Here is a 27055-nt window from a genome sequence, read left to right as displayed (position 1 = left end):
TACCTGTAGACAGCACGGCCGGCCTCCAAAGCCATCCAGTCCAGGGCGAAGTCAATCTGTCTGACAAATGGAGACACCCTCTTCACCACAGTGTGAGCTACATTCAACACCACCCTGGGCTCCTCGCGCATCATCCTGCAAACACAAGAAAAACACACATGTCTGTAGTTTACGTGTGTCTGAACCTAAAAATAAGTAACTGAATGTTTTGTGCCTGTGCCTGAGCTTGATCCTACTCGTAGAAATGAGCCTTGGATATGGAGAGGAAGGTGCAGTCTCTGTGAGCTCTGACAGTGAAGATGAGCGGCTCGCCTGTCAGAACAGCCAGGTGACCCACCATCTCACCCGGTCGGGTGATAAATAACAGGGTATCCTCCTCGCGGTCAATCATACGCTGGTAAACATGGAGCAAACCTGAGATGACAAACGCCACGCTCACATCCTGTAGATAGATACAAAAATTCCCACTTTAGTTAATCTGCAAAACTGTTGAACTGTTACTTTCAATTCAATATATTATGTGGGACTATAGGCTATTATCAACGAAGGTTTCTACTTAACAAACATTGAAAATGCATTTTGTGAAGAGTCCACAGAAATTAATAAGCTTAATTTGATAAACTAAATAAAAATATTTTCAAATTATACTTCAATTGCTCCTGTTCATCAGTTCCCCCTCAAGACAAGAGGCCCTTTCTTTGCCTCCCACTTTCTCAGCCAACAAACTTTGTAGGGGTAGAACTACCACAAACCATTTGGTTGATCTTTGTTAAACATTAAAGCTACACTGATGAATATTTGTACGTAAGTAGTTTACAAAATATCTATGTGTAATGTAGGTGCTCTGTTGTAGTGAAAAAAACTCTGAATTATCACCAACTCTTCAGTCACCCTCAGCTGTATATTGTTTTTGCGTCTTTGCGATTACTGTAATTTAAAGTTACCTGAAGTTAAGAATGACCAAATCTTTAATAGTTGCAATTGGATCATGTGTTTTAAAAATTTTGGGATTGTGCTGTACATGTGTACTGAGAGGAAAACGTAGCCCTTGTTTGGTGCTTTAATAACCTGTTGCCTCCTCAAAGAGCAACACAAGAAGTTTCTGTGAGTGTTGGTCCAACAGACTGACCTGGTCTCCCTGACGGGCCACAACAGTGCCAGCTTTAACCTGACGAAGATTCACCCTCCCCTCCAGCAGATTGTGGTCCTGATGACATCAAATGATAGGTTAAAGACAAAAAGGACTCATTATCACCAATTACTGATTTCCGTTTACATTTGACACAGTGCATGTGCTTGGTATTGTAAGCTACCTCTATTTGGATGACCTGCAGCAGGTCCTTTTTGGCAGCTTGGAAAATGGCATTGACTTTATTCTGGTGGACGTTTCCTGTTCCAGCATCACTATATTGGTAAACGGCTGATGGAGTGTGCTGCATTGTGACACTCTTCTTCAGAATAGACTGAACAGACAGAGAGACACATAAAAACATAATGGTCAATATAATGGACATTAAACAACAACTGGGCACTCATTATAAGTGACCCTACCGTGTACCATGTTAATTTACAAATGCATTAGAAAGAGAGGGACACACACTATCCTCTAATCTCAGATTGAGCTTCATTTCCTTTGTGAAAAGAATTACTCTGCATCCCAATTACTGGGCCGGGTGGATTCTATTTCCATAAGGGGAAAAAACAGTGGTTGTCTGAATTCACATATTCAGTAAACCTGACCTTAAATTCCTGCCATGCAACCTGTCAGGATTAAAACTAGCTAACTTCTCAAGGTGAATGAAAGACAATTCTTATCCAGAGACCTTCACAGGACTGTGAGGCACTGTCTCCTCTTTGGCAGCACTGTCCCGCTCATAAACTCTGTTGAGGGCGAATGACATTTCACCTGCAGGAAAAAAAGGTTTAGTATCAGCAACAATACTCATTAACACTACAACAGTTAAAATAGCGAGATGGGCAAGCATGCCACTATGCTGATGTGTCTTAGAGGGTGCAGCATCTGTTACTGTTGAATGAACTGCTGATACTTCTCTTGGTGCTAGTTTTCACTGCAGCAGCAGTGACATTAACACCAGCTCTTTGGGAGGAATGCAAGGTTTTGAAAGTGTCTTTATTTTCAATGTTTATTTACTTTTCACATGTGTAATATTTCTTTTTTTAAAGGTTTTGCACAGTTTGAATCGACTTGCGAGTGCTTGCAGAGTTGACATAATTCAATGACTCCTCATACATGACACAATCTCCACCCCCATTCTATTCTGTCAGGCTATCGTCTGACAACAAATTTGACTCTTAGATCAATGGCCACTAATTTGGGGATTCCACTGTACATTGTTTATAGAGGTTACATATATTATATATGACCTATCAAGACAAGAAAGACACATAAAATGATATAATCTATGTGTATCTATTTCATAAGAAATGGTACTTTGTGTGTATACAGTACCTGTAACAGCCACTGGGGTAGAAAGAGAACGAGATTTCTTGTATTTTGATGAGGAGATGTCAGAGAAGTTGGTCGTTTCTGTTGTAGTGTGTATCAAGAAATTAGAACAGAACTTTAGAAAATCTTTATACACACAAATTACTGTGACCTTTCAGGGACAATGTTGAAAGAATGCTGCTGTTTCCAACCTGAATCCGTTTTTTCGGTGCCCAGATTATCAGAGTGTGAAGGCTGCCTGCGAAGGCCTTTGTGCGAATGAGTCTCACCCAGAACATGCGCCACTGATACAAGGGAGATGGCTTGACTCTCCTGTAACAGATGCAATTAGCATTAGTAAATGAAAAATTCTATTCAATTGTAAAGCTTCTCTTACTGAGTGGCCAAATATGGTTAAAGGGACATGGTGGGAGGAGTTCAGCCAAAATGTGCTCCACTGTGGACTGATGGGTTTATTAGATTTAATAATAGTCTGCATCAGTGATTTTGAACCTATTCGAGTCACAATTTACCATTTTAGAGCTGCAATCATCAACAGATGTTCCTACACAAATGTCCTTATATTTTTTGTTACATTTAGAAAACTTTGTTTATGATGACAGGTTTTTTTGCCCCGTCACTCACTGTTTGGTGGTTGGTTTGTGTCGCTGGTGGTACCCCACCAGTCCTGACTGATCAGATGAGGAAGCTTAAATGTGTGACTAAATTTTGACTGTTTTCTCAGACTTGACTCTGGACCTCCTAATTTGGGGTTAGGGTAAAAAATTCCTTGTCTACAATATGTAATTTATTTTGAATACAGTACATTATTCTATTCGATACAACCATCTAGTGACCCCCAGAAATTATCTTGTGACTCATTTTGGGGTCAGGCCCCAAGGTTGAGAATCACAAGTCTACATCATTATTATATTATATGAAGTATAGTATTATAGTTATAGTTTACATTATAGTATATAATATATATAACAATATTATAACAATAACTATATCATTATATTACGACAACAAATTCATGCAGCGCTTCGATACACAGCGCTTTCTCTCCTTCCGTGCCAGGGAACGAAATACCGACCTTTTTGTTAGCAAACGACCCTATCTACCTCATGATCCACAGGATGTATTAAATATTGAAATGGCCCTTGAGGGAACAAGTTTCCCCACTGCTGAGTTACTAGTCTTTCTCTTACTTTCAAGACATTGTTGCATACCAGAGTAGAGAATGAAGTAGATGTGTGTGGGGTTGACAATGATAGTAGCACACAAGATAAAAGTGAGGTTATCTGATGTCAAATATTTTGATGTCAGACCACAAATAGTATAGATGAGTTAAAAAGGAGACACCATACCGTATTGAAAAGTTCAGTGGTCAGGCCAAGGTAGTTGTGTAAGGCAAGAAAAGTCACTCTCTGAAGACGCACCATGATTATCTATTAGAGGGAAACAGGATATGACGGAGTGTACTGTTCATACAAATAATAGAATAGAAAGATTGATAGAAAGAAAGACAAAACACATGCATAAATGGAGACATAGTCTGAAAATGATGCTGTTGAATTTTGCACACTGACTGAGAAGGTACTTGCAATGTCTATATCTGTCAGTGGACACTTTACCTGAATGACTCGAACAAGAGTTTCGGGATATTTGTCAAAGACTGATACGAAGGCTGCAGCTGGAAGACGCAGGATAGTGGAGGGAATTGCAGCTCGTGCTGACACTGTCTTGTACGGTGCTGGGTAGCCCTGAAATAGAAAAAGAAAACTTTGTGGAGAAAACCGGACACTATTACAGAAAAAAACTCACAGAAAGTAAATTAAGTCATTCTACAGAATGTTGTAATGAGAATAAAGCGAACAGCACAGAAGCTGAAGATAAAATATAGACATTTTACAGAATGTAAGTCACTGTTCTGGTTAAAGCAAGCCTGGTGGTGTAACTATATAATGTGTGTAACTGGACCACTTTCCCCCCATACTGAGTACATTTAAACAGGTCTGCACACAGATAAAGACCAAAAGGAGACAAAGGGTGATGAGTAACATCAAACGTACAGTGATAATGTCTAGGATACTGAGCAAACTGTGAACACTGTCTCCTGGTGAAACGTCCTTCACCACAGCATCTGTACCATCCTGCAGTGAGACAACAATCACATTTTAATATGACAGCAAAATAACTTTCAGAACACAGGTTAGATTTCCCACACACACTGATCACCAATATACACAAAGTAGAGAGCAAATGGGTGACGATACAATAGACTCTGTGATGCTGTATGTGTTTCAGCGTTGTGCTCTTACAATCTCGCGGATGCACAGCTCCAGGCGGCCATCTTGAACCACGTAAATACTGTCATCGGTGTCACCTGGTCGGAAGAGTCCCTCTCCCTGGTGCAGCTGAATCAGCACCATGTGACGACACAGCTCCAGAAAGAGAGGCTTCTCAAAGTGGCCCAGCACCCTGGTGACAACACATAAGATATTATATTACTACTTGTGACAATTACCAAAATTTCACACTACATAACAATGCACGTTAGGGAATTCATACGGTAAAAAAATAAATGAAGGTCTGTTCAGTCATCGTGTCTGAGGTAGAGTAAGTACAGTTCTGATTCTGTACACCTGCATCATGAAAGTGATCAGTCCTTATATTCTGATCTGTTGCTCTCCTTAACCTTAGTTTGACAACACCTGTAGTTAATGGGGGTAAAGGCAAGTTCAGTCAGAACCACTTTCATCAAGATGTATTTGATTTCAATAATTGCAAGTTATATTCGGTGAAACAGCTCTGTTCTGAGAGGGTAACAGCTAAAAGACCCCATCACAGCAGTGTTAATTTCGTTGACGATAACGATAACGAAAAATATTCGTTAACGCCCCTTTTCCCATGACTAAGACGAGACGAAGACGTAACGAAATGGATCTTTGAAAATAAAAACTATGACGAAATCTATTTTAATTTTCGTTAACGAGACGAGACGAAACAAAAATGTTGGCGGTTGACTAAGTCACAACAATTTTTAAAAACATAATCGTATCAGGCCGTCATGAAGTACCTGGAGCGGCGCGCGTGTGTGTGTGTGTGTGTGTGTGTGTGTGTGTGTGTGTCTGTGTGTGTGTGCGTGTGTGTGTGTGTGTGTGCGTGTGTGTGCTCCCAGACAGCGCACCGGTCCCGCGGCTCCGCCCCCGCGCACTCGCTCAGAGAGACAGTGAGATCAGAGCTCGTTCACGTGAAGCAGCCGCTCACTGACTCACCTGCTTCTTAACTATGGAAACAGTGAAAACACATAGTTCCTCTGGTCTCAGCTGCTCTGAGATCAGCGAAGCAGCTTCTGGATCAAAGCAGAAGCTGCAGCTGGTTTCTACCGAGCTGCAGTTTCCTCCTCCGGTCTGATCTGTTTTGCGGCACCAGACAAATTTTATTTGGGGGAAGAGGGGGCAAAATGGCTCTTTTGATAGTAAAGGTTGCCGACCCCTGCTATAGACCTATAGGAGGGACATCTAATGGACAACCTAAGTACTGCAAGCTAGACTAGTACGCAGTTGTAGACACAACACATGGGGTCCCTGGACCTGAGAAGGGAAGATAAGGAGTTTAATGTGGCTATTAAATGTGACTAAAACTAGACTAAAATGTAATTTGTTTTCGTCGACTAAAACTAGACTAAAACTAAGAAGGATAAAAATGACTAAAACTAGACTAAAACTAATATGCATTTTCGTCAAAAGACTAAGACTAAGACTAAATCAAAAATAGCTGCCAAAATTAACACTGCATCACAGAACAGAGCAGACATCAATGCATGACACTGATTAGGTCAGATTCAGTAGGAAAAGGAGGTGCTGGGGTCGAGGTGGGATGTGAAGAGGCTTGCTGTGGAAGCAGGAAGAGTAGGCAGCTAAAATTAAACCCACAATGTGAGCTTTGCCAATTGAATTAATGGAAGGGGATCAGCCACCAATCACCAATCGGGCTGGCATAGAGATATGCTGTCAGCTGACCAGTGGCGTAGGGGAGTAAATAAATGTACCGCTATAACCGTTTGAGAGCCACCTCCATTTCGAAACGGCCCCACCACCTCCTTGTGGGGAGGCACGGGATTTTGCGCTATGCCACTGCAGCTAACATACTGGATTGTGGCTGAGCCAAAAAATGTACGTCTCTCGAGTTCTTTTCAAAAGCGCATATGTATTAACCACAGCAAACACACCATGAGTAAATGGTTTGTATTTATATAATGTTTTCCCAGGTCTTGATGACCACTGAAAGCGCTTCATATTACAATACATCTATTAGAAGCACCTTTTTGGTCTATGAGGGGAAATTCAGGGTCCAGCATCTTGCCCTAGGACTCTTCGGCATGCAGATGTGGAAGACTGGGGTTTGAACTACTGACCATCTGGTTGGAGGACAAATGCTCTACCACTCAGCCACAACTTATCTTTGTTTTATTTAAGTTTTGAATGTGTTGTGTAGTTTTAATACAGAAGTCTACAGATTTAAACTAACAGTGTTAGGGTTTAAACATTATGTGATGTGTGTAGATAAAGGTGTGGATTGGCGGTTGTTTTCCTGGACTGTGCAGTGATACTGTCGTGATTCAATCCTCAACCGTTAACAAAAAAAACTACTAATACTGATACATGTCGTTTCTTTCTTTGGCATTTCCACTGGAAATTATAATGTTAGTGGATGAATTTATGTTTTTTTTCTTTATTTCTGGAAATTAATGGTTATTGCTGGACTTTGTTTAACATTGAAAAAGTAATAAGAATTACTCAAAAAAGTATTAGAGATACAATAACAGAACGCAAATAAATTACATTGAATGACTGTTGCAGCATGCATGGAACCAAATACATGTTATATAGTGATAAAAACCCTAAGGATTAACATGCCTCGCTTCTTTAACAGATAGTTGCTATAGGAACTGCCATCCCCTTGATAGTAACTGTCCATCCACAGTCATACTTTTTGATGTTGAAAATTATAATAGCTTGCGACATATAGATTCAAACCTATGGTCAAAAAAATATATTTTAGATTTCTGATAAAAAGGAAAAATATCCATCACAATTTTATGAAGCTCGAGATCTTTATCTTCCAACTGCAACAGGAGAAGATTTGTTTCAAACTTTACTAAATTTTTTATTTGATTGGTTGATCATCGCAGTTGTGTTGTTCACATTCTAATATAATGACCATTGATTAGTTCTATGTCACTGTGGGACCACATAAACACTTAATGCCTTCTCATGAGCAGTTCGGTTTTACATACCTGACGTTTTTCAACATGTACAGCACCTCAGAGGGGAGATGGGAGTTCTGCACATCAAACTCAGTCAGGTCAGCCTCCAGCAGACATGGAGGGGGCTCCTTGGGCTGAAGGGTGGGGGGCTCCCTCTGGATACGCAGGATCCTATCACGACATGCACATATAAAAAACACATTTGTCATATATTTTGTCTACAAGCCATGTTTGATACAAGAGCTGCGACTTCAAAATTAAAAAACTCTTAACAATTATTTAATAAAGCCTTTAGTAACTATCTTTAAATAGTTTGTTTAGACTCACTTGCGAGCTATAGACAGAACCTTGGTCCTCTTCCTAACTCTCTGTCGAGAGGCTGAGTTTGAGTTAGAGGCAGGGGGAGACGACAATGTCTGAACCTGCAACAACAAAAGATAAATCATTTCGATCATTGAAACAAACTAAAGCAGCATTAGTGTTAGTTAATATCCTCATTTTGGGAGAAAAAAATCCATGTTGCAGCAGCAGGGGACCCTTTAGATAGAAAGGACCTTTTGCTAAATATGTCATACATGTTATGTCTATAATCACAGGCAACACTGAGTTTGATGTTTAAGAAGACACTGACCTTTCTCATGATCTTTCTGCCATAGAACATCACCTTGTCTCTCTTCCTGAAGCGATAATGAGGAACACCAGCCTCCACCTCTGAAACACACCACACAGACCATCTGCAATCTAAGTAATCTATCAACTAGTCGATTCCTCTCATGCTCAAACCTGAGAATAAGAAAATCCATGCACTCACAACCAAGTGAACAATGTTTGAGCTGTACACTTTCCCTTTAAAGAATCAAAATAAATTACTTGATTACTTTTACATTTGCATGTAAATAACTTTTAAACTGCATGCTCATATGAACAGTGATGTTTTTCTGAAACACTAACAAATTGTAAAATCATCTAATATGAGCCTACAGCTAGTTAATGTACAGGTATAACCAGTATTTATTTATACACTGAAAATGTTTAGATATAAATTAGACATAAATGTGCTCTAGAATAGAACTGGGTGTACTGCATGCTGGGCACTGACTTGACAGTTTGTATCTTCTGTAAAGAAGGAAAACAACCACTCCAACGACTGATATGACTGTCACAGATCCAATCAGCACTGCCGTCCACTAGAAGAAAAACAGCCAAAAATATCAAAACATTTATACTACACAGTTCACTGAACAGTTCAACAGGTCATTTAAAAAGCCCCTGCCTGTTCATGCTTTGTCTGCAATAACTGCTGTGACTTTAATGCTTAACCCAAACAATACATATATAGATACTTGGGCTAAAAGACAAGAAAATGAAGACTGATAATAATATGTCCATTGCATTCCTTAAAACAAAAAAAAAACTGCCATTTATATGCCTCAGTCAAATGACTGGAGGCAGAAATTAACTGTCACCATATTGATTTCCATCCTTTCTTCCACAAGCTGCTGCATCCTGGCCTTGAGCTCACTGCCGAGAGGAACCAGGCTCTGAAACAATAAGACACAACACAGGGGGAATTACCTCAACTGGACTTGACCTGTGATCAACATGTGTGAGCAAACAGAGCAGAACAAGGATTATGTTCAGTTGAAAATTTGACAACAAAAACTTAATCCATTCGTTTTTTATAAAATGTCTCCAAATAAAGGCCCAACAATCAGCTGAAAATCATAACATGGTGTGGAGTATTTGTAAAGAATTTGTCTTGTTATCCACAGAGCTATTAAAACTCAAGTGTTGTCATAACCTTGTGATTTGACAAGGACGTGGAGCTTAACTTTTAAACAACTAATGCAGTGCCCATTCTAAACCTGTCTGTTTGTTATGGGCTGTTCTATTGTCCTGTGTTAATGCTCATGAAATACTTTCGAGTTATTCTTTGTCATTAGTGAGTACTCCTCAAACAGTTCTACAATAAACTTTCAATTTTTATTGTTTGTGTGCAGAGCTTTTATATACAGTCTATGGTGCAGAGTGAGGTTAAAAAAACTATGAGTTTATCTTACCTGGTGTATCTGCAATTAGGATTTTATAGTCAATGTTTTTCATAAATTAAAACTGAGGAGTCCTCACTAGTTATCAGGACCTGATCAGTACCTGAAGTCACTTGGTGTTTGTTTGAATCTCTCCAAAGTTTGTGAGGCTGTTTTTAAAAATCATGAAAATTACTCGTCAACATGTTGTGCTCAGTACAACACGAGACGTGACGTTACAGTCAGGACTCAGAATGAGTGGAGCGACACGCAGACACGATCCGACACCATAAATTCATAACCAAACATATGACCGTACGTTTATCACCTAAATCATCTCAATAGAAAAAGTAGCTATGAAAGTGAACAAGTTCATTTTCATCAGCATGAACTGAACTTGGAACTCGTTCATTTTCAGTGTGAACTGGCTCAACACTGCTTCTACAGATTGGCTCAGATTCAGATTTCACATTCACATTTAATTGTGTAAAGGTTTGGTTGTTTGATTGATTTAAAAAAGAAAAGAAAAAAGTTGTATTCATCCTATATTTGCAAAAAAAAAAGAGAGCAAAGGCTAAGATGCCCCAATTGATTAGGATAAAGGTTTCTTGAATTTGTGAAAAAAAATCATCTAACTAACATCATCCTATGTTTGCTCAGAGGCATAGCAAAGAGACAGCCACATTTAATTATGTTGTGGTATGTTTTAGTTTGATTTTTTTTATAACTATCATTTGGACTTATCAACCATAAAGCAACATGTTGAATCTATATATCCGCCTTCTTTCATTTATCTTTCAGTTCCCTTAACAATATTCATAGAAAATAGGGATTTTTCAGGCATTCAGAAATGGGGATTAATTGTGAATCGTTAAAAATTTTAATGTTTGACAGCCCTAATAATAACAGATAGAATATAATTTGGGAAATATAAACAGAATGTGACATATATATATAAATATATAGTTGAATTTATCAGCTTTATATTTTAGGAGGTAGACAATGAACTATTAAAAAACGACTTAATTCAAAAACACAATAAGACGTTTTTACCACTTAACATTAATGTATGTGGAACAATGCCAGTCAGAGGTTACCATTTCCAAATTATCTTCTTTAAACTAACAGTACATCTTAAAAGTAAAGTATAAAAGTATCGTAGACATGATCCAAAGCACAGCGACAGATTCATTTTTTTCCTACATCTTATTTTGGATGGTGATTCTCTTCCTGTCTCTGTAGCTTCACGCACGCTGTCCCTGACAGATGAGACGTAGTATCCCGGGATTTGATTGGCGGATTGCGGCGCTCACTCTCAGCCAATCACTGCACATTTCTTTACACTGTCACACACGATACTGAAACAGGAGTGACTGTGTGCTCAAGGTGAGAGGAGATAAATGTTGCATTATTTCAACTATATGTATAACTGTGTGAGCGGTGTACAATTATAATAGGTTAAACTGTATCTAATATTTCATCTTAATCCACAGCTAGCTTTTTAGCAGACGACGTAGCATCCAATAGCTTGTAAGTTAGCTAGCGAGTGAATGAGATATCAGTTTACTGCGGGCAACACAGCAGGTTTATCATGTTTTCCTCATCTGATTTCTACTCCACATCGAACACTGTGGTAAAAACTCTTACTGAATTTAATTGAACAATTTCTGTTTCAACTGGGGAAACCCCATGTATACAACAACACTGTCTAGGCCAGAGGGCATGCAACATATAGGAACAAAACCTCACACTCAACAAAATATTTGGGGGATTGAAAATCTATGAAAACCATGAATCAGCTCAAAAAGCCAAAACAAACATTTGAAAGTAACTTGAAAGCATCATAGTTGAAGACGGTGATTCCATTGGACTTATTTAATGCTTCCTATATTGTATGTTCCTTATTCATTTGCATTTACATGACATAAGAAACTGTTCCTTGTGAGAAACAAGATGACACCTTATGCTGGTGGAGAATCCCAGCTCCCCTCTCGTACTTGATATTTTCTTCATTCAATTTCATGTCTTCTCTGCAGGTTTTCTCTACTCTTTGAGGAGGAAACTGTAGCACCATGGGTGTGTTATCTACTCTGATGAGGGGTCTGGTGAGAGGAGCGGACAGGATGTCTGAGTTCACCAGCAAGCGAGGATCAAGGACTCATAATAAAGGCAGGGGCGCGAGGCCCACTGGACTGAATCTCTCTAGCAGAAAGTTTCTGGCCATAAGAGCCATGATTCCTGAGTTTGTGGTGCCCAACCTGGAGGGATTCAAGCTGAAGCCCTACGTCTCGTATCGCTCACCCAGGGGAATGGAGCCTCCACTCACAGCACAGAGCGTGTTTGCTGAGGTGGTGGCCCCTCAGATCAAGAAAGACTTTGAAGATGGCACCTTTAGCAAAGAGCAGCTGGAGAAATATGGATTTGAGCCCACACAAGAAGGGAAGCTCTTCAAGCTCTATCCCAAGAACTATGTGCGTTAAAGACACACTCTTGTTGTAATGTATTCACAAGTGAAGGCACAGGTTTCTGATCAACTGGACATAAAGCTGCAGATCCACATGTGACACTTTGAGGAGACGCATCACAAAAAAGGCTGGCCTTTCGGTTCAGAAAACCAGTTTCCTTCATGTCGTTGATTTCTGTTACTTAAGAATAAACCTGAGATCAATGTCACAGAATTGTTCATTCATTATTGCATTTTTATCAGCTGGGTTTGAGTTGATCAGCATTTACATGTGGGTTGCAGGTTTACAAATGAGCGTGATTGTTCAGAAGGGTTTTTGTTTGTTTCTCTGAACTTCTTAATAAAAAAACAACTGTTCACTAGTGACAAAGTTGAGATATACACAGTGAATGCAGAAGTTGTCATTTATTGGTCAGAAAGTGCAATGAATGTAAACAGCAGTTAAGTGACCTCTTCACATTTTAATCTTTCCAAAATCATCAAATGGCAAAAATCATCTCAGATTTCAGGGCAGCAGCACAGACGCTGACCTAACAGATTTTTTAGAGGAGCTTCACTACTCAGTCTTGATATCCTTCATCAAGCTGGTCGAGGATAAAAATCACATCAAGCACATTAAACCTGATCAAAATGCCAATAATAATTAAATCAAAGATACAAGGAGAGGCAGAGGATCACAGATAATTTCCCTTTGCGACTCAACAGCCATCAGAAACATTCATACATGCTGCATGGTTCCCTGTATGTTTAATTCATGCTGGTCTTCAAACAAGGTGTTTCGGAGAAAAAAATGTCTAACAAAATGAGAATGAGTTTTGGGTGAATGGTTTTATTGTAATAAACAGTATAAGGACTGTACATAATCTGTTTAAATACAAGTTTATAAAAATCCATGTAATTATGAAAATAGGGTTTTGTAACTTAAACATTTTGTGGTAAGGTATTGCAGAGGGAAAGGAGCTTGAGAACAGTATATCATGCCCATGTCATAGCTGGGCTTTATATTCTGCTGAGCTTTGGTTCATTTTATAATTTGACGGAAGATGTTTGTTGCTCAGATTCCTTATGAGCCTCATCTATCGTCCAGTCCCAGCGCCACACATGCATCATATGGTCATAGAATGAGCAGCTTGCGAGTAGACAGGACAGTGAGGGGGCATCACCATCAGGGTTGAGGGTAGGGCCTGCTGTAGGGGTGGAGGACGGTGCTTCAATATCCTCTGGGATGTATCGTCCGGCATCATCCTCCAGGGACGTATCAAAGCTGGCAGTGGGAGATTCGTACTGAATCCTTAGGTGTCCCCCTCCTCTGGTCTCTATGAGGCTTTCCTTTGGTTCTCCAGGGGGAGGGGAGCAGGGAGCAGGCTGCTCCAGGGACAGTCGGGACCAGTCTGCTCCGTACGCGAGTGAGTTGTGGAGGATGTAGGATGCGACGACAGGACAGGCTCCTCCACTGGCCTCTGGACAGTGACAGGAGAACAACATGGTTACAGTTACACTCTGTGCTCAAACAGCAACTGTTTGAGCACCAACACCCAGTATTTCGACAGCGACAGCGTTTTGTTCTTCAGGTCCTTTTTGCATGAACAAACAAACACCAAAGGCAAAAAGTCATTAAAGAATCTTCTTTCTTGTGAACCTACTTAAAAAATGTTGTGACATTAAATGTCAATAATAATAACAAATGTTATCTGATGCATACAGTATGAAGTGTTGCCCGGATCAATTAGAAGCAAAGGTTTAACTTGAGACAATGCAAGCAGCTAGAAATCAAATATTTTTTGTGGAAGTAGTCAAAGTAATGGTGGATTAATGTATAAAGTTCCTACAGCCATTGGAAGAAACTACATTTCCACGCTTGTATGTTGACTTTCAAAGTTCACATTTGATACCAGAGCGAGTTCTTCCTTCTTCATCTCTCTTTCATGCTCACCTAGGGCCTGCTGGCAGTGAAGGATTTGGAAGTCGTTGTGCATGCAGGATGCCAGCAGCAGGTCCTGATGGGTCGGATGCCACTTCAGCCTCCACACTCCACCACCCATGGCACTCTCACTAAGAGGCTGCTGCATGTTCCTGCCATCCCACAGCAGAACCTGCTCATCATAGCTGCAGGAAGAGAGGCCAATGCCAAGACTTAAAAACACATTGAAATCACAATTGACACAAAACAATTGATGTCACTGGAATATTTACCTCCCTGTAGCCAGGATGTGTTCCCGATGTGGATTGCTATGAACACTGCACACACCCATTGAATGCCTTTCAGAGAACAAGACAAAAGTGTCACTATGCTTCTATAGTTCTATGCCTCTAACTGGACAGTCTTGATTTATGCATCAGTACTCACCTTTTACTGGTAAATGTGGGGCAGGAGGGACCCACCCTGAGATCCCAACCCTTAAGTTTGCAGTCATCACCACCTGGTGAGGAAAGAATGTTTAAATGCAGGGATTAAAAACTAGTTATGATTGATGAAGAAACCGGTTGGTATGTTGCTCCCACATATTTGATGTAGACACTGATATGAAACTAATATTACATCACATTTAATTTAGCTTATGCTTTTATCCAAAGCGGCTTACAATAACTGCATTCAACCATGAGGGTACAAACGCAGAACAACAAGAATCAAGAAATTGCAATTTTCTTTAAGAAAGCCAAACTACAAAGTGCTATAGGTAAGTGCCTTTTTAAATGCTACTGAAAAAACTGAGAATCCAGCTGTGCTCTCATATCAGCTCGCTTAGACAAAGGTCTTACAGGGTGCTGGCCAGAGGAACTCCACAGAGTGTCTAGAGACTATCATGGAGACATTTGCATTCTGACATACGGCCTTGTCAGAATAAAAATGAATATCCATGTTCATATGAGATAAAATATGACCAATTTCGATAGGCTTATGGCCAAAAAAAAAAAAGAGGTACAAAAAGGTAACAGACCACCATTTTAAATGGGAGTTACCGGAGTAAACCAGCTGTGTATTCCAGTATGAGAAGGCTGAGATCCAGGCCTCAAAGTTGTGAGCCTTCCACTGCGAAAGAGATGTCAGAGCACCCTCAGCCAGAGAGAGCACGCTTACACAGCCTGCAGAGTCACTGCAGACTATCCGCACATCACTGCTGCTGACACAAAGGGGACACATCTAAATCAGAACTTGACACAATCACACTGACTGATGTACAAAATATGATACTGTTCATTGGAAAACTATCTCACCTGTCCATTCTTCCAGTGGACCAATCTAATGACAAAGCCAGGCGCTCTGCGCCCACCTCCAGACTTCTCAGAGTTTGCAGACTGCGGCTGCCATCCTACTGGATACACATGTTCATAAGTGCAGACCACAAAAACAGCCACAACAAGTCTAACTGACAGTTGGATTTACTGTGATAGGACAGGCTGCTTTCAACCAACATAACACATTTTTGTTCTGAGATGTGGATTGTAATTGATCATGTGTGCTGTGAAAAAAACATATATGCTGACTTTGTAAACAAACATCAGTTAAATGCAGAATGATATAAGACTTCAGTGACTGTGATTACTCTGATGTCATAAGTTCTCACCTGACTGTCAGACAGTGTGTACAGCTGCAGCTCCCCTGTTGCCGCTGCTGCTCCCAGGACTGCCTTTCCTGACACTGGCACATGGCACCTAAGAATATGCAAAACAATCAATGAAAAGGAAGGAAAACATTGAAAGACAACAGTCACATTGGTCAAGCCTGATTTCTTACCACTTTAGATCTAAAATAGCAGCAGTGTCGATGCGCTGCAGCTCGGTGAGAGGAGGACCCACTGATTCCTCTCGCCGAAAGTCAAAAAGGTACAATCGACCAGTCCGTCTCGGTGTGGCATCCTCTACCCCTACCTACAGGAAAAATGTATAATGCATCAGGCTACAGCAGGACACAAACAGCAACTTGAATGCGTGTAACGCTTTTGTGTACCTGCTACTGCTGCTTAAAATAAATCACAAAAAGCAGACTTAAATTACTCAGTATTTTTTGTTTGCAATGAACCTCAGAATTTCACTATACAGGCGATATGGTGAACATTACAAAACAACTAAAATTCGGGCATTTAATTGAGTTACAGGATTATTTGATGAGTCAACCAAAGTTTAGTCCGCAACATTTACATGTTTCGACACATTTAATCTTAAAAAAACTAACTAATAAGAAATTTTGTTTAGTAGGTTAAGATTCCTCGAGTTGATGTGGAAAAATAGAGCTTGACTATACAGATTTTTTGGGAACGAAGCCAATACCCATATTATAGAGTAAAATACATTTGGAATGTGAAAAAGTCAATGATTCCACATGTTATTTTCAAACCCTTGTGAGAAAGAAATGTATCTGAGTCTTGATGTTTTACAGTTAAATACTATTATAAATAACTGTAAATAAAAAACATACAATCAAATACACAGAACAAATAAACATACACAAAATACTTATCTTTGCTGCATTGTTTATACTGTACTAATGTAATTTCGTAAACATAAACACTGATATTGATATGTCTGTGTATTTACACCTGATGTACTTACTGATAAAGGCAAACAAATGTTTACTTTAAATCATATGCAAACGAACTAAATTAATGTTGACAGGCATGAGTTTGTGTCCATATAACAGGTGAAGGATGTACAACACAGTTGGGCCTGATCTTGTTTAACTCACCCCTTTGTGTAGCTGATAATTCCCGCAGACCAGGATGTTGTGGCACGGGGACACGGGACACCACTCCACCGTGTCAGCGCTCAGCTCCGTGTCAAACACTTGTAGATTGCGGGTCCTCGACTTCCAGGCCATGACCGCCTGCTCTGCGTAACATCCCTGTGCTGGTGCACTCACTGAGAGCAGCAACAACAACACGTCTCAGCTCCATAACCAACAGTGAACTCAGATACATCTGTAAGTAGCACGTTAATACTGGAGCCACATCACCTAGCTACCTTGGCTAACCGAGCTAACTGTTTGGTAGCTAGCTAGCAGGCTATTATTAACTCACTGCGGTTTCACGCAGCGCATACTGTCATGTGCGGACATTTCAGAGAGTGAACAGATATATTCGGTGAGTCAAAGGGACCTCTCATCAATAGTGAACATACATGCAACTCATCAGTGTCAACAAAACTCACATGTTGGTCTGCCCGGTGCACTAGTTCCTGTCTGGAGAGTAGTGACGACAAGTCACATGACTAAGTAGAGACCACGTCATGACTGAGAGGTCCGCTTGAACAGGGACTGTGGTAGAGCAAAGAAGTTATATAGGGACATACGCTCCTGATCAAAATCTTAAGACCAGTTAAAAAATTGCATAAATTTGAATTTTGCACTGTTTGATCTTGGGAAGGTTCTAAGTAGAGCTTCAAAATGCAAAAAGAAGAAATGGGAACAAGAGCCCAAAAGTTGTGAGCAGGCAATTTATTGAAAACAACAATTTAACTCAAATAGGCTGTTCATCAGCTGATCAAAAGTTTAAGACCACAGCCTTCAAAAGCCAAAATCTGTGCAAAAATTTGGATTCCATGTCATTTCTTGTCAAGTAATCACACTGTGAAGATCTCTTGATGGCAAAGGCAAAAAAGCTCACTGTCTTTGAACGTGGTAGGATTGTTGAACTGCATAAACAAGTCCTCTCACAACGTGCCATTGCTGCTGAGGTTGGACACAGTAAGACAGTCATTTTGCATTTCTTAAAAGATCCTCAGGATTATGGAACAAAAAAATCAAGTGGTAGACCCAAAAAAATCTCACCGGCGCTGAGCCGGAGGATCCGAATGGCTGTCCATCACGACACATTACGATCCTCTTCCCAAATTAAGGCCATTACTGGCGCTGACTGCAGCCCAATAACCATCAGAGGGCATCTGCGAAGGAAGGGCTTCAAAAACAAGAAACGTATTCAAAGGCCACGTCTCCTTCAACGCCACAAAATTGCCCGTTTAGACTTTGCAAGGGAGCACCAAACATGGGACATTCAAAGGTGGAAGAAAGTTTTATTCTCTGACGAGAAAAAATGTAACCTTGATGGTGCTGATGGCTTCCAACGTTACTGGCGAGACAAGGAGATGCCACCTGAGATGTTTTCTACGCGGCACAGTGGAGGGGGCGCCATCATGATCTGGGGTGCTTTTTCCTTCAATGGAACAATGGAGCTCCAGGTTGTGCAGGGACGTCAAACAGCAGCTGGCTATGTGGAGATGTTGCAGCGGGCATCCCTCATGACGGAGGGCCCTCGTCTGTGTGGTAACGACTGGGTTTTTCAGCAGGACAACGCTCCAATTCACAATGCCCGTCTGACCAAGACTTTTTTCCAGGAGAATAACATCACTCTTTTGGACCATCCTGCGTGTTCCCCTGATCTTAATCCAATTGAGAACATTTGGGGATGGATGGCAAGGGAAGTTTACAAAAATGGACTTCAGTTCCAGACAGTGGATGCCCTTCGTGAAGCCATCTTCACCACTTGGCGCAACATTCGCACTAGCCTTTTGGAAACACTTGCATCAAGCATGCCAAAACGAATTTTTGAAGTGATCAACAATAATGGTGGAGCTACTCATTACTGAGTCAGTTTTTGACACTTTAATTTCTGTTTTAGGAGGTTTTTTTTTTTTTTTTTGAGCTGTGGTCTTAAACTTTTGATCAGCTGATGAACAGCCTACTTCAGTTAAATTGTTGTTTTCAATAAATTGCCTGCTCACAACTTTTGGGCTCTTGTTCCCATTTCTTCTTTTTGCATTTTGAAACTCTACTTAGGACCTTCCTAAGATTCAACAGTGCAAAATGCAAATTCATGCAATTTTTTAACTGGTCTTAAGATTTTGATCAGGAGTGTATGTACATATCTTGTTATTCTTTCAATGTTACCCCCTATTGGAGGTCCAGTGTGTGGAGGTCTGTAAACTTACATGCGGCTCGAAGTATTTGCTCCTTACCTTTTTTGTGTGTTATATATTTGACAACAATGATGTATTGTCTATACCAACTATGTAATAACAAGCTACCAGTAAAAATAGCATGTTGTCAACTTCTTAAAGTCCCCATATTTTACACTTTTCTGGGAGTTAATTTGAGGTATTGGGCCCGTTGTTATGTTTGGATACTGCTACAGAAGACCAGCCACATATTCACAGTAGGTTTCAACAGGATGTTTCTGAACAGTAAGTTACACCGTCCTCAGGTTTGTTCAAATTTTAGCAGGACAGTCGGCCAATGTAGGAGTAAGTCCCGAGTCACAGTACAGAGTTTCACAACGATTAACGTACGATACAGAATAACGTCTACATTACGTTCAGAGCCTGGACTTGTACCGGCTGGGTGGGGCTGAGAAACAAGTGCAATCCCGAATGACATCATACGGGGGAGGAAGTACGAACAAGACTTTGGATAAAATATTTCTTAGAATGGAATAAGTGAAAAAGTATGCGTAGTGACTGTTTTCATACTTTGAGGGTCACTACTGACCCCCTTCAAGTAATTACCGATAGCAAAAGCCCAGAAAATGTATTTTACACAATATGGGCCCTTCAACTAGTTATTCTACCTCAATGACCAAACAATGGCTCTCTCCTCCATCTTATCTTAACCATTTGTGAGCAAAATATGACACAGCAAATAATCAAATCAAACAAAATATCTCCTCTGTGTAATGCTAGATATGTATGTCATAGACAATTCAAAGAAGACTTTTCAAGTGCATTAGAAGAGACCAACAATTGCAACACTCGGATGATACACATCCAGAAACAAATCTGAATATATACATCGGCTTCTCTATTCCTTATCTCACACAGATATTTATTTGTGGATATTTACCTTTGGACCAGATGATTCAACATGGCCGGGTTCCTCTGCTTTGCAGACGACAACCAGTTATACTTGTCAATAAAACCGGAGTAGTGTTATCAATTGACTAAACCTCATACATGTTTCAGGACATAAAAACCTTGATGACCCGCAATTCTCTCCTATTAAACACGGATCACACAGGTTCTAATACTCTGCTCTAAACACCTCAGGGATGCATTATTTAATGACATAGCTACTCTAGATGGCATTGCCCTTGCTTTCAGTGAAACCATCAAGAATTTGGGAGTTATTATTGATCCCGATTTTCCTTTGATACTTATTTAACACACATTTCAAGGATTGCATTCTTTCCCTTGTGTAACCTTTACAAAATAAGGCAAGTCCTTTCTCAAAAAGATGCAGAAAAATTTGTCAGTGCCTTTATTACATCCAGATGTGGTTATTGTTATTCCTTATTATCAGGCTCTACCAGTAAGTCTTGAAAGACTCTGTAGCTTATCCAAAATCCTTCAGCATGTGTCTTGACAAGAACCAAGAAATGGGATCACATCTCTACTGTATTAGCTTCACTACACGGGCTTCATGTTAAATTAAGAATATAATTAAAAATTCTCCTCCTCACCTATAAGGCCCTTAATAATATGGCACCTTTGTACCTTAAAGAGCTCATAGTACCATATCACTCAACAAGAGCACTTTGGTCCCAGAATTCAGGCGTACTTGTTGTCCCTAAAGTCTCTAAAAGTAGGACTCAGCGCCTTCAGCTATAGAGCTCCTCTCCTGTGAAATCATCTCCTGTTTCAGTTCAGGAGGCAGACACATGTTACTGACTTGACTTTTTCTCTTCCCTGTGCTTTATTGTTTGCAGATACAGGATTGCTGCTGGGGCCCTATCATGGATCGTGATGGTGGATTGGAGAATGTGATCGTGGACCACAGATTATGACGGTTGATGGCGAATCAGAGATCTTGATGTTGGATTGTGATATAGGTGTCAGGCTGGCAGCTGATTGTGATGGTGGATCTGGATCATGGATAGTGGTGATGGATCATGATGTTGGATTATGGATTGTGTCAAAGTCAACTTTATATTCGAATCATATATACAGGACATAGCCGGGATTGAAATGCCGTTTCTTTCTGATCCCCAGTGTAAACGTAGACAGGGTATCCGCGGGGTCTTGAAAAGTATTAAAAGTTGATATATCAATTTAGGAAAAATCAAGACCCTTAATAAGTATTAAAAAGTCTTGAATCTTTTTTTTCCTCTTATACTGTCAGGCCTCAGCCGAAAAATGACACGAGAGATGGTTATTGAATCGGAACGACACATCAACCTTCCACAAGCCACTAAATAAAATAGCTTACAGATGTGTGGTTTTTTATATGTGAATAGCATATTTGTCGAAAGTTGTTAAAAGTTTATGTGAATTAATTTATTCTAGTCCTCACAACAGCGCAACAAAAAAATACCTGGCGTTCAAACGGGGACGGGGCTCGAGCGGCGTTGCGAGGCAACATCTGCCTCAGAGCGCGAGACTGCAGCGCGAATAGCGCTTGTCGTTGTTGAATCTTCCATGTAGAGGACGGCTAGCTGCAAATAGTGCGCTATTAATTATGTATATGGCTGCAAAGGAATAGGCAATGGGGAAGTGTTAATTCGCCGAGTCGTGGTTGGAACACGAGCAGTTCAGCGAGCATTGGGCAACACCTTCCTCGGCTAAAGTTTTTACACGACCGAGTACAAGTATGACAGCTGGAGCTAGTAACGTTACTGCTAGGTTGCTAACGTTAACTCAGTTGCCGCCGCTTCAACTTCTACAGACCTCAGAGTGAAACTGGGAGCCAAAGTGTTGTGGTGTCTCGACACAACAGTAAAACACCAAGCACTGAGCTGGTGCAAACTGAAAAGCTATTGGAAACCAAAGCAACTGGATTGAGGCCCATGCCATGAATCATATTTGAAAGGAGTGAGCACTCCCACAGCTCAGTTAGCTTCGTCCATGTTCAAAGTTTACACACGTACATTACTGAGTTTCTTTTTTTATATCGTCATACTGGGAGAATGGCGTAGATGGTAATTTCCATCAGGTGAGATACCAGACTAGTTTCCCTGTGTATGTCAGATAAACACTTTGTTGAACCATTTACTGCTCAGTGTGTCTGTGCAGTGTTTCTCACACCACAAATAGATTCTGACTGCCATATTAATTTCAAGCTAGCCTCTTAATTTGTCTCTCAAAGTGGACCAGATTGATGCATCTTTACTTAAAAATGTACTATATCCTCTTCCAAGAGGGTCCAGGGTCCATCCACTATGATCTCTACAAATCCTGTGGAAAACACTGTTGTGTGCGTGAGTTAGTGAGTGAGCAAGGGACTGCTATAATGAAACAGGCAGATGATCTGGTAAAGATGTATCACAGATTTAATTTCATGAACACACATAGGCCATAAGACAGCAGCAGGTCTAATGTGTGCCCTCCTTCATGTGTTTGGCCAGAAAAGCTGAAAAATGTATTCTCTCAATCTGTTTGGGGACAAAGTTAACTATCTTTGAGAGCTTTATTGTAAATTAGATGTTAAAAACTGAAGTAATATCCTCGACTACTTCAGGTTTGAGAGGGTACTATGCTTGATGAGGCCTGTAATCAGATTTAGGTGTGATCACAACTGGTTGCATGCCTTTAATTAATAAACCAACATCATGTTAACCTTGGGCTCACAATGTCTTCCTGTAAAGCTGCAATGTTTGTGATGTCACATGTTTCATTCAAATGTGCAGATGTGTGCTGCTTGTCTGGTACCAGTTGAACAGCTCCGAGTGTGTCAGCTTTGCATGTGTATTTTTGTCTGTACACCTGAGGTGCATAATTTAAGTGAATCAATGTGTCTTCTTAAATTTCTGCTTCAACAAATTTCTTGACCCATGGTCCTAAATCTTGCCATCTGTCATGTCTTAGTTTTGCAAGAGGAACATGTGGGTATGATCCAGGAACATCAAACAGAGAATCAGATGAACATCTGTTTGAACAAGAAATTATGATATTGTGTTAGGAAATGATTTAATAGCATGTAGTAAAAAGACTGATACAGCACATATATGCTTACTCCAAAACATACAATTCAAAGTCAATCTTTTTCAAAATCTGCATCACTTCCTTCATCTGTGTGTGCATTGCAGTGTGCATTGAGTGTGTGTGTTTTATTAACAAGTTCAGAATTTACAGAAGTTATGAATGTTTAAATTTGCCTGTGAGCTCCCGAGTCTACAAGGAATGTGACAAGTTTGCCATGTACAAGAAGTGTGTGTGTTGGCATATGTTGATTGGCTGCAGATTAATAATGCATGTATGTGCCTATAGATGGTGTGTTCTCTAACTATTGTCTATTCTCTAATGTTGCTTTTGCTTCCGTTATAAGTGTGTGTGTGTGTGCATGTTGTGATGTTTTCAACAGTAGTGTAAGTTGTCTCTCATCATGCATCAGTCTGGTCTAATGCGTTGGCTCCTCCCCCTCCTGAGCATCCACTAGAGGTCAGTCACTGCTCTGCCCTTTCTCACCATAAGTGAAACAGACAGTGGCAGGCGATGTCCTCCCAGGCCACCTCTGCCTCTGCCACTTCCTCTCCCTATCCCATTCTGTCCTTGAAACAATGTCTATGTAGATGTTTAATTCTTTGTTTTTTTTTTAAATGTTCTTCTTCATGGACCAAACATACATCTAATACATTGAAGCGTGACCCGTGACCTTCCAGGGGTTAGAGGACGTTGAAAGTTTGTCCAGGTCTTGATGTTTTAGCATCGGATGGATCACAATAAGGCAGGGGGGGTAATGTGCATGTGCTTGGGACTTGACCTTGGTCAATTCCCTGTTGTTGCCTCTGCGGACGACTTGGTGGAGCACAGTTGAGGTCGGACTCCTGCATTTGAACACATTGAGATGATTTTTTCTGTCCCTGACTTTGTTTTTCTGTCCCTTTTCTGTGGTTCATCTAACCATAAACTGAATGCTTTCCACTCTGCATTAAAACTAAGTTTGCCTTTCTTTCCCTCTGTCTCTTTTTCTTTCTCCTCTAACTTATACTTGAGTTGAGTTAATTGCCTTATACTAAAACTTCTGATCGATGTAAATCCACATTCTGTAATCCAACAACAGTTTTGTCACCTTAATTTGTGCTCATGTATAAGATGTTTGGACTTCTGACAACATCTTTGTCCTGATGATGTTGTGAAGACCCTCCCCTTCTATTCTGTTTGTCTTGGTTGTGTGCTTTTCCTTTCAGGAAGTGGCAGCAGAGGGGAGAATGAGGTTCACCCCGGCGGCTGGTCTCGAGCCTATTTAACCGGCTGGCTCAGTCCCCTCTCAGCTACCACATGTGGTCTTGGGTTTTGTGTTCACTTAACAGGTTGTGTCTTCCACTCAACCAAAAATATGACCTATTGTAGTTAAAAGTATACATTTTTTGGGAGCTCTTGCTCTCTTTTTTCTTTGTCTTTCTTCGGAGAGCAGAGGATGTGTATGCTTTGTTTCTTTGCGGACAAACTCCGAGCATTACTTCCACTTCATTTAACCTAGCAAGGTTAATTTCTAAACTTTGATTAAGGTAACCTCTATAATGTTACACATGTTTTCTATTTAAACCTCGGTTAAAAGACAAAATTAAGAGTATAACCAACACAACCTCTAACTACTTTTTGTAGTAATAAGATTTTCAGATTCTCCCAAATAAATCCTGTCGATCGCAGTGGTGTGTGAGTCTGCCCCGGATCTCAGGTGAATTCGATTCAGGACGTGTACATGACCTGCGAAGCCAGTTTCCAGAAACCCTCACTCGAGCGATCCCACTTCTGTACTGAATGTATGTGAGTTCCCGTATGTAAACGGTGTAGTTGTAGCTGTGTCAAGTGAAGCCACCATTTTGTGAATCTACATGTTCACAGATAGTAATATTTAATATTGACACTTTATTTATTTTATCTGTATGCTATGTTTTATGAATTTTAACTGTTATGTATGAGTATACTGAGATTAAGCTATTTTGTACGTGATAGTATCGGGGACAATGAGAAACATCTCAGGTAATACTTTGAATACTGTTTTGGTGTAAATAAGGTATGCACACGGACTTCTTCTTATGTAATTGTTTATTTTGTAAAATTTATTTTGGTAAGGTTCTTACTGAGGAAATAACACTCACATCACTCTTGTGATGCTTTATCTCCATTTTCAGGGATGTAACACAATCAGCTCTTTTTTATTTCATCTACTCAAATGGAAAGTAGTAAAAAATAGTTGTGTGATATATAACGAAATATTATGGACACATAATTGTACATTTTGTGGCCACCTAAAATGACACCTGTTCCATTTGTTCACTTTGTATATTCCAACAGCTCTTTGGGTTATTTGATTGTCTCTTGCTGTCTGATTCTCCACACATCCTGATTGAGTGCAGCTACTGAGTTTGGCACCATCAGTCCTGCATAAGTCCTTATCTTTTTTTCCTCAATCATATTACTTACTTCTCCTCCTGTAAGCCTTTCCCTTTGTTCTTTGCATCTTTTAAAGCATGGCCTACACAGGCTCTTCTCACATACCAGGTACATTTCCTCCTCTGGTTTAGTTTTTTTCTGTAGCAGCTCCTCACCATCATCCTGCACATACGATAGAGGATTTCGTTTCATGTTTAATTTGGTGAGGTTTTTTAGGACATGCAGAAAGTCTGGTAGGTTGATGAAGAGGTTATCAAACAGGCAAAACTCTTGGAGACTGACTAGAGCCCCCATAGTGGGAGGTAGGTTGTCCAGCTTGTTCATCCCCAGATTGAGACACTTCAGACTGATAAGAGAACCCAGAGTGGAGGGTAAACCTGCCGAGGTTAGGACATTGTTAGAGAGGTTGAGGTGGCTAAGCACCACCAGGTTGCCGATTGACTCTGGCACAGACTCCAGTTTGTTGCTGTGCAGATCAAGCCATCTAAGTGATGAGAAAGTCCCAAAGCTGTCTGGGAGTTTCCTCATCAGGTTGCGGCTGAGGTCCAACTCATCGAAATTGGTGAGCTTGAGGAGACACTTTGGGAAGATGGTTATACCCATGTTGCTAAGGGTCAATCTTCGATGTCCATCTGGTGTCATCCGTATCGCCTTTTTGGCTATCTTGAGGGTGATCTTAGTCCCTTTAGCTTCCTTTCCTTTGGGCATGATACATATTTTGTCTTAGATTTTCTTCGACAAAATGAATCAAGTGATCTTGCCAACAGCTTTAGTTCCTATTAACTGGCCATTCAGCTTGAAGCCCCTGACCCCTGGTAATCCTATTTCACAAAATGTGGCTGAGTTGAATGGAAAGACCAGGAATTCAGCATTTGCGTTGTGGTGCAAACCTGAAAAATAAAGTTTGTCTTTTGAGAGTTTTATTAACTTCCACTCTGAGAAGCAATGCTGCAAATGAGACTGAATCACAGGGGGTCGATCTTAGGCAACATCAAAGAACATCCAATCTCTGAAGGAGATAATCAAAGCTGTGAGATATCCTTTGATAACATGTTGCAGCCTTGTACGATTTTGCAGACTGAGCAATCATGTTCATGGTTAAATTCCAAACTTGCACAATGTAGTGTGATGTACTTCCATTTTCCGCACTGCCCACTGTTCAATTCCTGTTGACGCCAGATTGTTACTCTCGGTTCCAACTAGATCTCCACATAGTGTTTTCTCGTTCTTCAACCTTTTTTTCAGTCTCACTGAAGTTTCAGTTAGCTTTTTAAATATTGTAAATAATATCTACTACACATATTTTGTGTATGGAGTACATTGTTAGCATTGTTGATTGTGTTTTGTGATAGGCTCTAGTACTTTGAAGAAGTCGAACCGCAGCACAGAGGACATTATGTGGTACTGACACAAATGCATTAGCAAGATCAAGGAAGATGACACGTAGATCTTGCTTCTCACACTTGGCTGATAGGATTTGGTGCCAGATCATGCTTGTCTGTTCTAAACGTCCAGAGAACACTGGA

At 40.3% G+C, this 27055-nt stretch overlaps 4 protein-coding genes across 4 annotated transcripts in view; 1 reads left to right on the top strand and 3 right to left on the bottom strand.

Annotated features, from left to right (window-relative positions):
- The window catches only part of pnpla7b (patatin-like phospholipase domain containing 7b), a 78803-nt gene extending 68643 nt beyond the window's left edge, over window positions 1-10160 (bottom strand). Inside the window, exons 1-17 of the mRNA XM_061071973.1 lie at window positions 10146-10160; window positions 9188-9262; window positions 8821-8908; window positions 8353-8432; window positions 8049-8143; window positions 7752-7892; window positions 4771-4930; window positions 4522-4602; window positions 4084-4212; window positions 3817-3897; window positions 2659-2779; window positions 2471-2548; window positions 1824-1906; window positions 1314-1463; window positions 1130-1207; window positions 237-442; window positions 4-135 (exon numbers count right to left, since the gene is read on the bottom strand). Coding sequence (XP_060927956.1) covers window positions 4-135; window positions 237-442; window positions 1130-1207; window positions 1314-1463; window positions 1824-1906; window positions 2471-2548; window positions 2659-2779; window positions 3817-3897; window positions 4084-4212; window positions 4522-4602; window positions 4771-4930; window positions 7752-7892; window positions 8049-8143; window positions 8353-8432; window positions 8821-8908; window positions 9188-9262; window positions 10146-10160 — 1793 coding nt within the window. The remainder of the gene's footprint in view (window positions 1-3; window positions 136-236; window positions 443-1129; window positions 1208-1313; window positions 1464-1823; window positions 1907-2470; window positions 2549-2658; window positions 2780-3816; window positions 3898-4083; window positions 4213-4521; window positions 4603-4770; window positions 4931-7751; window positions 7893-8048; window positions 8144-8352; window positions 8433-8820; window positions 8909-9187; window positions 9263-10145) is intronic.
- A 914-nt stretch (window positions 10161-11074) lies between these two features.
- Window positions 11075-12598, top strand: mrpl41 (mitochondrial ribosomal protein L41). The gene is made up of 2 exons (XM_061071036.1): window positions 11075-11134; window positions 11785-12598. The coding sequence occupies exon 2, from the start codon at window positions 11821-11823 to the stop codon at window positions 12226-12228; it is 408 nt and encodes a 135-aa protein (XP_060927019.1). The 5' UTR covers window positions 11075-11134; window positions 11785-11820; the 3' UTR covers window positions 12229-12598.
- Window positions 12599-13021: 423 nt separating this feature from the next.
- Window positions 13022-17403, bottom strand: dph7 (diphthamide biosynthesis 7). The gene is made up of 10 exons (XM_061071035.1): window positions 17358-17403; window positions 16897-17069; window positions 15949-16082; window positions 15779-15866; window positions 15429-15523; window positions 15174-15331; window positions 14560-14632; window positions 14406-14471; window positions 14146-14318; window positions 13022-13672 (listed from the first exon to the last, which is right to left on the bottom strand). The coding sequence occupies exons 2-10, from the start codon at window positions 17026-17028 to the stop codon at window positions 13239-13241; spliced, it is 1353 nt and encodes a 450-aa protein (XP_060927018.1). The 5' UTR covers window positions 17029-17069; window positions 17358-17403; the 3' UTR covers window positions 13022-13238.
- Window positions 17404-25439: 8036 nt separating this feature from the next.
- Window positions 25440-26246, bottom strand: LOC133002508 (leucine-rich repeat-containing protein 18-like). Its single transcript, XM_061072339.1, has one exon. It carries the CDS (start codon window positions 26235-26237, stop codon window positions 25440-25442), a length of 798 nt encoding a protein of 265 aa, XP_060928322.1. The 5' UTR covers window positions 26238-26246.
- Between the last annotated feature and the right edge of the window lie 809 nt (window positions 26247-27055).

Source organism: Limanda limanda, chromosome 5 (assembly GCF_963576545.1).
Source record: "Limanda limanda chromosome 5, fLimLim1.1, whole genome shotgun sequence".
NCBI lineage: Eukaryota > Metazoa > Chordata > Actinopteri > Pleuronectiformes > Pleuronectidae > Limanda > Limanda limanda.
This window is presented reverse-complemented; position numbering and strand designations above follow the sequence as displayed.

Bases quoted from the DNA above. Each gene is read 5' to 3' on its own strand.
- LOC133002508 (XM_061072339.1), bottom strand. From the start codon at position 26,237: ATGCCCAAAGGAAAGGAAGCTAAAGGGACTAAGATCACCCTCAAGATA.
- mrpl41 (XM_061071036.1), top strand. From the start codon at position 11,821: ATGGGTGTGTTATCTACTCTGATGAGGGGTCTGGTGAGAGGAGCGGAC.
- dph7 (XM_061071035.1), bottom strand. From the start codon at position 17,028: ATGGCCTGGAAGTCGAGGACCCGCAATCTACAAGTGTTTGACACGGAG. The intron at 15,867-15,948 runs GTAAGAAATCAG...GCATATTCTTAG, and splicing joins GCTATTTTAGATCTAAAGTG to GTGCCATGTGCCAGTGTCAG. The intron at 14,319-14,405 runs GTAAATATTCCA...CTCTTCCTGCAG, and splicing joins CACATCCTGGCTACAGGGAG to CTATGATGAGCAGGTTCTGC.